The following is a 13,125-nucleotide window of genomic DNA, read 5'->3' on the forward strand; positions in this document are numbered from 1 at the left end:
GAGGTTCAGGCGACACAGAAAAGCACCGGGCAGTGCGCTTGGTTCGCAGGAGAGGAGTGCAGCTGGGGGAAGGACAGCTTGTTGTGGCGGCGGATGGAGTTTCACCTCCCGGCTGTTACCGGCAGGAGCGTCAGAGACGAGAAGCGGAGGGGAGTGAGAGTTGGGAGTGAGAAGGAGTTTGTTTTTCCTTTTTGTCCCCCCTCTCTCTTTTAAACCCTGGTTACTCTTCACTTCACACTTCAGGGATTCGCTTCGGTTCTCCCCGCTGCTCCTGATTGCACTGCACCGGGGAGAAGTGCAGTGAAGCGGACCCGTGCATGCCCGTGAACTTAGGAGAGCAGTGCGCGCCAGAGCTGATCTGCAGCATCAGTAACACCTATTTCCACCGTGCAGCAGCAGCAGCAGCATGCAGTGATAGGAATCCTTTCTGATGCTTTCCCACACCAGACAGTGAAGAAAGGTGTCGGGGGTGGGAGGAAAGGAGGCGTATATGGGAGATTTGTTGGATTTCTATTTCCTTGTCGTTGCAAACTTGTGTCCGGGATGGGGAAGGAGCAGGAGCTGCTGGAAGCCGCCCGGACTGGGAATGTCGCCTTGGTGGAGAAATTGTTGAGCGGAAAGAAGGGAATACTGGGGTCAGGCTCCGGCTCCATCCCTCTGCCCAACCTACTAAGGTAAGCAGCCTGCTTGAATTTGCTTCCCATGACCGCAACAATGTCCGGAGGGGCGGGGAACCCCGGAGGGGGGAGTGCTGGAGGGGATTCCACAGGGTGGAGGGGTCCACTCTAAAAATTAGGCACATTTTAGCTTCATCTCAGGTCAGTGCACGAGAAATGAGCCAAGAAACCGCAGCTCCAGTCAGCCAGCCCTCCTCTGAGCTGCAGAAAAAGACCTCCGCACTGAACACTGTGTCAGCTGCTCGGTACTACCACACGGCTTCTCGGAGACAATAGGGGTGTTTAGGGGGCTCTTCGTGTTCGGTTGCAAAACCCTGCTTGACACAGGAGGGGAAGAGGAATGTTATGCAAAGTCCAGAGACCAGCATGTGAAGCAAAGTGCACTTTTAAAGCCACACAAACGAGCATCAGGCCAAATCATAACTAGACACAGCACCCTATTATCCCAGGCAGAATTTGTCAATATGTGACAGTTTAATGGGGAATCAGCTCCTGTCCTCTGCTGATCCCACGACTGGGTCGAGTGTTTAGAGAGGGCGAGAGAGTTCCACACACTAACAGAATGCAAGTGTTTGTAATTTTCAGTTCAGTCTGTTTTATATATGTTTTTGTGCAGCTATGAGGTATTTCCGGGAAAATATTATTATTGCTAAACTGATGCCGGTGTGGTATTTATATCGCACCATGGCCTTTTATTTTATTTTTTTACATGATGCTGGGAAGGCCTGACAGGCACAGCGTCCAAGTTGGCTTTGAAGCTGCTCTGCAGCATTCATGTGCTTCTTTGTGAGAAGACAAATGGTAAACAAACACTGGATCCTGTAACAAAAGGGGATGTGGATTTCACTCGAACTGGCTGCTTCTTCAAACACGAAGAGGTACGTGAGCGGTGTCAGGAAATGCTGTTTGTTGTCAGGTTAACAGGTGGCACTGTGTTCAGAGGCTCCAGATTTCACCTTGTAACCTTGAATGATGCATAACAGGTAAATTCATTAGTTTCGGTATGCTGGGGCGTGATCACATTGTAGCGTGAAACTACAACCTTTAAATGACCCCCCCCCCCAAAAAAAAAAAAAAAGGTTTAAATCTCCCTTCCAGAGCAACTGCTGTGGTTATTATTGTCCTCCTCCTGCCCCTGCAGCCGCTCCCTGCTCGCTTTTCGGGCCCAGGCTGAGCCAGGTGATTAGGAGATCAAAGAAGGGGGGCGTTTGGGAAGAGTACAGCCTCAGGCTTCCCGAGCAGAACGTCTCATGACTGGGATAAGGTCGCATGCTTGCAGGGGGAAGACAAACCAGTCCACTACAGGTGTCAGCACCTCTGTCAGGGTCTTAAAGAGTCCTTATTCAAATAGAGACATCGTGATTCAAGTTCTGTTTAATTAGTCAGACGTTAGCTACATTCGAAGACAGCCAGATCTGAAGATTAGTGTCTTCACAACCCAAAGAAATGGGAGAGACAGCCGTGCTTTGAGACATTCAGCCCAAGTGCAAAAGCACAGAGAGGAATCACAGCACATGGTGTCTGTTATGTGCAGTTGGTGATAATTTCTGCAGCCCTTGTTGTGTGAATAATACATGTAATAGAAAAAGAGAGAGAAGCTCCCCGCTGGCTGCAACAAGTTGTGATCAAGACAGGACAGATTTTTGCTTCACTCCTCATTATGATACCTGTGGTCATGTTCTGCATTTAGTTGATCCCATGTATTTGTGTTCTTCTGTTTTTGGATGCTAATTTCCTCTCTGAGATAATAAAGTAACTGACTTTTTGTTTAGGTAGAGGAAGGAGTTGGTGAACCTGTTTGCTCGCTCTTGTTCTTCTTTTTGGTTCATTGGTGGCAAAAGTCTTCTGTAGTAGAGAGCCGGCAAGTGAAACACGAGTGTGTGAGGACAGGAGCCGGCTGACTGAACGTTCACAATTGGAGAGGATGTTGTCTCGTTAGAGTAATCCATCCACACAACCATACATTTATTATCTTCTGCTTATGCAAAGTTGGTTGTAGTAGCTACATGCTATTCCAGTTCATCCTCGGGGATCCCAAAGTGCTCCCATGAAGTGTTAGATGAATTATATAATCTCTTCAGTGAGTTCTGAGGGTGTCTCTCTAGATAGGTGAGGAAAATCTCCAAAGGAAGGCATCAGGGAGGCAACCAGATCAGATGCCCAAACCCTCTCACTGTGATTCTATTCTGAGCTCCCTGCGGATGTCTGCGCTCATCATCTCATCTCTAATGCTGAGCCAAGCAACCAACACAGGAAACTCGTTTCAGCTGATCGTATCTGCAAAAGAGATGTCGCGATACCAGAAATGTAGTCATTATGGATGCCAGTAGAATTACATGATTCTCGATAGCCAATCGGATACTTCAACAAAACGATTACTCAGTGTACTCAAACATAACCTCCATCCATCCTCCTCCTGTCACTTATCCAAGTCTTCTAAACCAGCCATGAGATATAATCTCACCAGCGTGTCCTGGGTCTGCTCCAAGGCCTCCTCTAGGTGAGACATGCCCAGAACACCTCACCTGTGAGGCACCTGCCACCATTCTGGTCAGATGCCCGAATTACCTCAACTGGCTCCTTTCAATGTTGGGGAACGGCAGCTGTACTCTGAGCTCCTTCCGAATGGCCAAGCTCCTCACCTTATCCCTAATGTTGAGCTCGGCCATCCATCAGAAGAAGCTCATTGATCATGTTGAATTAAAACTCCCCTTGAATTCTCAGAAGAGGTCTGGATATTGGGCTTTAAGTTGCTTTGCCAAATTAGGAGTTTTTCCTGCTTTTCACTACCCAGAACTTGTGACCATAGGTGAGAGTTGGGATGTTGTACATTGGTAAATTTAAGAAGTTTAACTTGGGATATACCCAATTCACATTACTAATATTTATTTTGGTTGTCGCCACTACACGTCACTGAATTTCATTGACTGATTGATTTGATTTCCATGCTTTCTGGTTAGTGCATCTCTGCTACTCTGTTTCTGTGTGGACTTTCCCTTCGTATGCCCGAAACCCTGTTCATGGTGCTGTGTTATGGATTCTTCGTTTTGTCATATTTAAAAGTAAATTAACATTAGTTTGGATGATGGCGTTTCTTTATCCTGTCTACAAAAATGTGTGTTGATAAAAGGGATTTAACTAAACAACGACACCCAGTTTGTTACTGTCTGTATCTCATCTCTGATGTCCTAGAACTGTACACATTGTTCCGTATCGTGTTTACTTTAAGAATTAGGTTTGGGAGTTTAATTTATCGAAGGGTGAAAAGCCAGATTTTCCACTGAGGGGGTGGGGGTGGTAAGAGGTGGAGTGTTTAGGTCATTACAGCATGAGAAACAAAGCGCAGTAGCTAGAATGAAACATGATTAATTTGAAGGGTGAAGTCGAGGTCAGTCAGATGCATTATGGGTGGAAATACTGTATGTCTACAGGTCATTTTCAGTGAGTTATGTCTGCTGTTACACATACTTGACTTTTATTCAGTCAAGACACAGGCCCCTGAGGAGATGCCTGAAAACTCCCATAGGCTACACACACACACAAACACGCAGACACGCACAGATGTGGCAGTCTTGTTAGAGTCATGTGTGTGTGACCAGATGTGTGACACACCTCCTAATAGAGAGCTTTTTGTGCTTTAGCAGATGAATGAGTCAACAGAGAGGTCATAGTGATCGGAGGAGCGAGTGCAGGCTAATGTTGTGGGAATGATCTCCAAAATCGATGCATACTTTCCCATCTTAAGGCCTCTGAGCCATTCACGGCATTCCTAAGTCATGAGGTTCCTCTGAAAGAATCGCACTAAACCGCCAAGTGGGACACGAACATTAGGCGCACACGTACTGTATAAACACACTAGAGGAGGATGTAGAGAAGGCGATCCTTTGCTGCAGTTTTGTGGCGTGGAGTGCTCCACATGAACACACGTGCACGGTGGAAAATCAATAGTGGATGATCTCATCACTCTTTAATGGGCCACATTCTCATCTAGATGACCCGTACTGTACACGGTGGCTGGTTTGTCTGTGCTGGGAGGGAACAATAAATAATAAAAACCATCCCCGAAACACTTACAGCTGCACGTCCTTGTAATATTTACGTTACATAATGTTGCATAATTTACAGAGAGCCTGTATTAGTGGCACATCAGAGTTTTGTGAATATGAAAAACAGACCTCGGGGATTGGTCATGTCTGGTTGAAAGCTGAGCTGCTTAATCAAATCAGTCCTGGCACTGACACCAAGCCAGTGACTCAGAGTGGCCAATGTCTAATTTTAACAAATGTGCCTCCTCTTTGTGGCAGTTGTTCAGAGAAGACAAAACCTTTTATCATATCCTTTTTTTATATGAAATGCCATGTCCTGGTTTCTGGCTTTTAAACCTATTCTTTGGTGGTTTTTTTACCTTACTCATTGTGCATTTTTTTGTTGGACTTGTGACACGCCAGCTTCACTTGTCAGAGTTTGCGCTGGTCCTCATTTCATATATTTCGCTGAAGCTGTGCATTTTTGTCCTGTTGGAGCATTAGCATCTAATCTGATCACGCCACGTATGTAGTTAACGTGTTATTCAATAGTGGTAGACAAACAGCTTCTGTGCGTATCAAATGCCCCAAAGCAGAACTATCTCTAGATAATGGCAATGCTAAGTTCTGAAGGTGGCTTCTTCTTTTTTTGTGGATAGTTCCTTTTTATTCAGTTCAATTTAATAAAACTTTATTGATCCCGAATGTTGGCCCCGAAGGAAATTGGAACTTAAAAAGGAAGAGAAAGCAAAAAATAACTGGTTTAAATACATTTGGCCAATATTTCTAAACAGCAAAACCCCAACTTTTTCCATAAAGCTGATTTTTGGGGGTGAGCAACATAAATTAAAGAGCCGTTTGGAGTATTTTTGAATACAAAAACAAGGCTTCATTATATTATATTATATTATATTATATTGGACTGTCTTCTTTGAAGTAGTAAGATGCTGCATTGTAAATGTTTTATTTAAGCAGGTTGACAGTCTTTATTTTTTAATGAACAAAAAAAAAAAAATCAAAATGATAGTGTGTGAGTCCCTGATACTGCTGTGAGGGGATAAAGTATCAGAATGTGTACTTTTACTTCAAGCAGTGTTGCACATGGGCTGATATTAGCACTGAAGATGAATTTGTGATGACATGCTGTTATTGTACACATCATTTTCTTTGTGCGGTGCCTCATAAAGAGAAATGAGGATAAATGCATGCGAGACAGAGTATTGACTCTGATGGGGTGATGGTGATTGAAAGCTGATACGCACAAAGAGAGTGACTCATGATTCGGCAGATGGCGGATGATCCCTCTTCACTCTCGCTCGCTCTAACTCAATAACATTAGGGGAAAGCCCTTCTTGTGTGTGTGTGTGTGTGTGTGTGTGTGTGTGTGTGTGTGTGTGTGTGTGTGTGTGTGTGTGTGTGTGCATCCTCACAGGCGGTCTCCCTGGCTTTTATTTTCTGATTCTTTCCCGTGCTTGTGTTGGAGTTTTTAGGCGGATCACTCTTTTTAGCACACAGCATGGGGCTCTGTGTGTGTGTGTGTCTGTAGCTGTATGACATGTTGTCCAATGAGGATGAAGAGTGAGAAAGAAACCCACAAATCTGTTTATTTTTCTCAAGTTGCTTCACAGCCGCAGCACTTCGGCTCTCTGTTTCAGGAAACGGCAAATCACACAACCAAAACCCAAGTGTGGATAGCAGCCCCTTTGTGCTTGGATGTGGCTTTTTGTGAGACTTAAGTGTGTGACATAACCATTATCCTTGCATAATCACTGCTAGCATTCACAGATGTGTGTGTTTGTGTGCGCAGAGCAGTAAGAGTGAGAGCTGATGGAGGAATTGATGAGCTGCATGTGGTGCAGGCGACATGGACTGGTCAAAGGTTAATTCTGGAGAATGCAAGTCATTTAAGGACATAGACACACATGCGCACACACACACAAACATACAGACTCACAACTTAAGAGTATGTGTGTCGTTAGTTGTTGTGCATATGGTTTAAGCAGTTGGTTAACATGTCCTAAATATTCATCCAGCCACAGTGAGGCCAACGATTACCAATATATTCACCGGGAGAAACTCCCATCACATGAATGTGTGTGTTGTCATGGAGACCTCAACACCAGGGCTTTGTTCTACATAACATTGACCATGCAACTGCAGGTCTTCAGGGACCTGTAGGTAAATTAAAAAAATGATTTAACAAGTTGAATTTTTAAAGAGGCAAGCCGCTAAATTAGAAAAATAAAATGAGGAGACTCGCTGGACTCTGCCAGTTGCAGATATGATATTGATATATTTGTCCAGATGCTGTATGGAACTTGGCTTAAGCAGTGCTTGTGCTGATTGGTCTGCTCAGTTTTTTAAATTATTCATAGGTCATATATTGAAAAGCTTGCTGGAAGTCTCTGGACTGTGGAGAGAAGGAGGAATATCCAGAGAGAAATCATTGGTGGATTTGAACCCAAGACCTTCTTGCTTTGAGGCAATAGTGCTGATGGCATCAATAATATAAAAAAGTTAAAGATTATCTTTCATTTACATAGCTATTTTCTGACCCTGCACTTGTTTTAAACTGCATCAATGCAGGAAAACGGGAGACTCAGCAAGCAATGAATCAGTGAAAACACAAAGAAGGAAATACTCTTGTAATGATCACAGTTGGTATTATAGAATTGCATGAGCAAGATATTTTAGAAGATTTGGGTAAAATTTTAAATCCCACAATAGTTACAGTGGGGCAAAAAAGTATTTAGTCAGCCACCGATTGTGCAAGTTCCCCCACCTAAAATGATGACAGAGGTCAGTAATTTGCACCAGAGGTACACTTCAACTGTGAGAGACAGAATGTGAAAAAAAAAATCCATGAATCCACATGGTAGGATTTGTAAAGAATTTATTCATAAATTAGGGTGGAAAATAAGTATTTGGTCAATAACAAAAATACAACTCAATACTTTGTAACATAACCTTTGTTGGCAATAACAGAGGTCAAACGTTTACTATAGGTCTCTACCAGGTTTGCACACACAGTAGCTGGTATTTTGGCCCATTCCTCCATGCAGATCTTCTCGAGAGCAGTGATGTTTTGGGGCTGTCGCCGAGCAACACGGACTTTCAACTCCCGCCACAGATTTTCTATGGGGTTGAGGTCTGGAGACTGGCTAGGCCACTCCAGGACTTTCAAATGCTTCTTACGGAGCCACTCCTTTGTTGCCCGGGCGGTGTGCTTTGGATCATTGTCATGTTGGAAGACCCAGCCTCGTTTCATCTTCAAAGTTCTCACTGATGGAAGGAGGTTTTGGCTCAAAATCTCACGATACATGGCCCCATTCATTCTGTCCTTAACACGGATCAGTCGTCCTGTCCCCTTGGCAGAAAAACAGCCCCATAGCATGATGTTTCCACCCCCATGCTTCACAGTAGGTATGGTGTTCTTGGGATGCAACTCAGTATTCTTCATCCTCCAAACACGACGAGTTGAGTTTATACCAAAAAGTTCTACTTTGGTTTCATCTGACCACATGACGTTCTCCCAATCCTCTGCTGTATCATCCATGTGCTCTCTGGCAAACTTCAGACGGGCCTGGACATGCACTGGCTTCAGCAGCGGAACACGTCTGGCACTGCGGGATTTGATTCCCTGCCGTTGTAGTGTGTTACTGATGGTGACCTTTGTTACTTTGGTCCCAGCTCTCTGCAGGTCATTCACCAGGTCCCCCCGTGTGGTTCTGGGATCTTTGCTCACCGTTCTCATGATCATTTTGACCCCACGGGATGAGATCTTGCGTGGAGCCCCAGATCGAGGGAGATTATCAGTGGTCTTGTATGTCTTCCATTTTCTGATGATTGCTCCCACAGTTGATTTTTTCACACCAAGCTGCTTGCCTATTGTAGATTCACTCTTCCCAGTCTGGTGCAGGTCTACAATACTTTTCCTGGTGTCCTTCGAAAGCTCTTTGGTCTTGGCCATGGCGGAGTTTGGAGTCTGACTGTTTGAGGCTGTGGACAGGTGTCTTATACAGATGATGAGTTCAAACAGGTGCCATTCATACAGGTAACGAGTGGGGGACAGAAAAGCTTCTTACAGAAGACGTTACAGGTCTGTGAGAGCCAGAGATTTTCCTTGTTTGAGGTGACCAAATACTTATTCATAAATCAGGGTGGAAAATAAATTCTTTACAAATCCTACCATGTGAATTCATGGATTTTTTTTTCACATTCTGTCTCTCACAGTTGAAGTGTACCTCTGGTGCAAATTACTGACCTCTGTCATCATTTTAAGTGGGGGAACTTGCACAATCGGTGGCTGACTAAATACTTTTTTTGCCCCACTGTATATAACCATATAAAGCTAGAACATATAGTTATGCTATTGAGAACAGTTGATCTTATTGACTTTATATTGGATTTGTGTCTTTTTGCAAACAATAGCTGTGCTTACGTGACTAAATATGATGGTAAACTGAATATATTAGCACTTGTGACTGGATGATAAACAAAAAACAATCTGGGTTGATTTGTAATTGTGTTGAAAACATATGAAATTAGATTTCAAATTTAAGCAACATGTCAATAATTTAATTTTAGCTGGCCAGGATTATTATTATTTTATTATCTAGATTTCTATTGATGAAAAATTGCTGATGTCTCGAATGATCGCATGAGTAGGAATTTAATTGCTGAAATAAAAAACTGACATTCTAACAAACACATCTGAAAGGAGCATTTCTTGCTGTTAGAAATGAATTGTTAATTTTGTGCAAACTGAATTATACATTTTTGTAATTAAAAATTTTACCAGTCAAAATTATGGTTTGAATATGTTTGCTTCGAATGCTAATTAGACCAAGAACAATTTTTGATGTGTGCAATTGCTGCTACTGATCAAATATTAAAGGGATTTACATGCAAATGGCAGGAATCCTGTTGGTGGTATGAAGGCTATTCTTCCAAAAGATACCAGGTATTATATTAGTGTAACTATCATAATACATTACAATTAGAGCAGGGCGATATGACCAAAAATATTTATTACGATATACATTTGAAAATTTGCGATAACGATATAACTGGAGATATAATTGACACTAGACAAAATACTTTACAACTCCACAACTTTATTAGTGCAAAAAACCAAAAAAACCCATCAATGTATTTTCACTTAAACAAGCAGCTGTTTTTTTTTAATGTGCATTAAAGTTATATAAAAATTTAACAGTGCAAATTCCTTGCTGACAATTTAACCAAAACGCATTTCCAGTGGAAATTGGCCGACATATCCTCAGCATAACCATGTATAACATCCACAAAACCTAAGAGGTTATACACACATAACACGGTAATACTATGTTGAAGCACAGTACATATCACTCCGCGAGGCAATGACCGGTGGTGCGTTTAGAAAGCACTTTTATTTATTTTTTAATGTATTCATTTTTTAAATTTAATTATGGAAAAATGTATGAAAACCACACATTTGCCTTCATATTTCTATAATTACTGTTATGCTTTACTGTGGCAAAGCAAGAGAAACAAATGAATGCAGCTATGAACATGGTTAGAGAGTAATTAGCACCAGACTGTTTGTGGTTCATAGATTCAACCTGCTTCACCTCTGACCACACCCAGCACCACTAATGGGTGAGACTGGCTGCGGTCAAATGGGTCTCTGGTCGCTCTTGTAATTGCATCCAACAGTGATGTCATAGTTTGCTAGTGGGAGAAAAACATAAATTAGGGGGTTCCCTTTAATAAACACTGTTTCTTGATATTTTGGCAACCAAATCAGATATTTATACCTTTACTGGGATTTTATTTTCCCACATGTTCCCACATGAAGCTTATATGTGCTACAAATAGTATTTATTCATTACTTTAATTAGTCAGTATTTACTTTTGAAAAAAGTTCAGTTGCCACACGACCTTGAAAAGCTGCTACGTTTGTGTTACGCACTATACTTATATAGTGAAGTTTTGCTTAAGTTTGGTTTAACTGTGGTGTCAGTGCATTGAGGTTGTCCGGAGCCAGACTGATTGAGATGGTGTGTGTGTGTGCGTGTGTGAGAGAGAGATCAAACTCAGAGACTTCTTACATCTCCATTAGGGTCCGGGCCAAGTTCTGCTGCAGCGCTCTGCCAAGAAACTGAGACCTCCATATTCACTAAGTCAGACAGACACACACTGGATTTTTCTCTGCTGCACTCTAAGCCTCTGTCTGCCTTTGTTCTTCTCTCTATCTAAATCTTTGGTTTTTGTCTCAGTCTCCGAGCTCTTTTTTCCCCTTTGTCTCGCTCACTCCATCTGGTGCCCTGGATTCTCTGTCAATATCTTCCTGGCTTCCTCTCCATCACTCACTCCACTCCACAATCTCTCTCCTCCCTCTATCCCTCTCCAGAGACAGACGATCAAGCCTCCCTACTGTTGTCCTTTATCGTTTTCTCCTCCCTCTGCTCCCTACCTTCTCCTATCTTATCAAAAACCACCTCCCCCTCTCTACGTCTCTTTCGCTTTTTCTCTGACTCGCATCTCATGCCGCTCTACATCTGTTATCAGTATGTAGGAGCATCTTTTACCCATCATTCGTCGGTGCAACATCGTGTTGGTTGACGGTGGCAAATGGGGAATTCGGGGAATCCGCTGCGCCGCCTGCCACTACAAGTACAAACTGGGATTTATTAGTGTTGTCCTGGTTGAGTCCTCTATTCGAAGAGGAAATGTAGCATTGTGTCGTCCCCGGTGAAACGGTGATAAAGTGGTGTAGGGAAATGTGTCAAAGCTGTGTTCTCCAGATGATGATTGCTACATGCTAAACCGCAAATAGAGACAAAAATTGAGCATTAAGAATTAGCAGCTTTGCACCAGCACTATGAATAAGTAAATTAGCACTGCAGTGTGCCGTTGATTTAGATCTGTTAAGATGTGTTCAGACTACAGCTGTTCCCACTTGAACTTAAGCACTTATCCTGACACTTACTGACTCCAATTTGATGGTGAAGTGTGTAACAACATAATGAAAATGAGATTAGAGAAATGGGGAAATATAAAAGAAAAAAATGTGCTTCATACGCACATTCCAAACTGGCCTAATGACAATTTGCTGCACTGGATTTTTGTAACTACACGATGGCAAAAAAGTTCAGAAAGTGAAATGGACATAAATAAAGTTAATATTGTGCAGAAACGAATCAAGATTATGTGCACAGTAATTAAGCTATGATAGGCTCACCTTGTCTCACCTCAGCAGAGAGATAAGTACTGAATCGGACCTAAAATAGTGCAGTGTTTTGGCAGTAGATGGCAAATATACAGTAGTATCACTGCCAGATTTGATTTGAGTTTGGCTGTGCAGGATAGGACTAATACTGGCTGAGATCTAGCTTTGGTTAGCGGGACTCGGGCCAACTTTGGGCCCGAGTACACTCTTGGGGATTTGGTGAGTTATTAATTACAAATTTGGCAACAAGATGTGCTAGATTTAGATTTAGTCTGGGACACTTGGGCTCTTTCCATATTAAATACATAAACATAATGTAGCCTGAGATGAAAGAAAAATTCATCCATCGACTGGAGCCTATCCCAGTGCCCACTTTTGACAGTTCGCCCATCACATGGCTAATGCTTAGAGACTGACAGTTCATGCCTACTCTCAATTAAGACTCAAATGTTAACCTAACATGCTTCCTTTCACTGCCCTTGACTGCCAGTGAACCCACACTTGCACAGAGAGAATATGCAAACGCCACACAGAAAGGCTCGGCCAGCGGATTCGAACCCAGGACCTTTTTTCTGGGAAGCGACACTGCTAACCACCGCCAGCTGGAAGATTAGTTATTTGTTCAAGTAAACTTTCTATAAAAATATGTCATGAAAAAAATGTAACGCATGCTAAATCCATTACCAGGAGTTAATTTAATTGTTTCACGACTTCCCCTTTACATAAGTAGATTTTGCACACTTGCCCCTCTGGTCATGTTGAGTCTCGTCTTGAAGGGCAAAACGCGGTGATACTGAGTGAAGAAGACACACAGGCAGCAGCCAGAGGAGAGGCGAGTGGGGGGAGAGGTGTGACGTCCAGGCTGTCACACTAATCTACAAGTGTGCGTGACCCCACATAACACTGCATGTGTTGTGGAGACACACGCATTCCACTCGGCTCCCCGCTCTCTGATAGATGGCAGTATTTAATGAAGCGCTGCTTTTGAAGTAGATAAGATGTGGAGAGAAGAGGGCTAGAAATGCTAATGTTGTTATGTGGTTAGGGCAAGGGCTACGCTGGAGGGCACTGCAGGGAAATTATGCATGTAAGCGTGTGTCTTGTTGGTTTGAACTACTTTGGACATAGATTTTTTTTAATGGAGCTTTTAAATTAAATGTTTGTGCATATATTCAGTATCTTTGGTGCTTTTGGTGTTAAAAGCGTGAAC

At 42.8% G+C, this 13,125-nt stretch overlaps 1 protein-coding gene across 1 annotated transcript in view; it reads left to right on the forward strand.

Annotated features, from left to right (window-relative positions):
- anks1b (ankyrin repeat and sterile alpha motif domain containing 1B) overlaps window positions 1-13,125 on the forward strand; it is a 272,044-nt gene continuing 258,919 nt past the window's right edge. The window contains 1 exon segment of the mRNA XM_082510330.1: window positions 1-674. Within this exon segment, the coding sequence (XP_082366456.1) occupies window positions 544-674 (131 nt within the window). The 5' untranslated portion in view covers window positions 1-543.

Source organism: Aulonocara stuartgranti, assembly GCF_965226115.1.
Source record: "Aulonocara stuartgranti genome assembly, chromosome: 17".
NCBI classification, from domain to species: Eukaryota; Metazoa; Chordata; class Actinopteri; order Cichliformes; family Cichlidae; genus Aulonocara; species Aulonocara stuartgranti.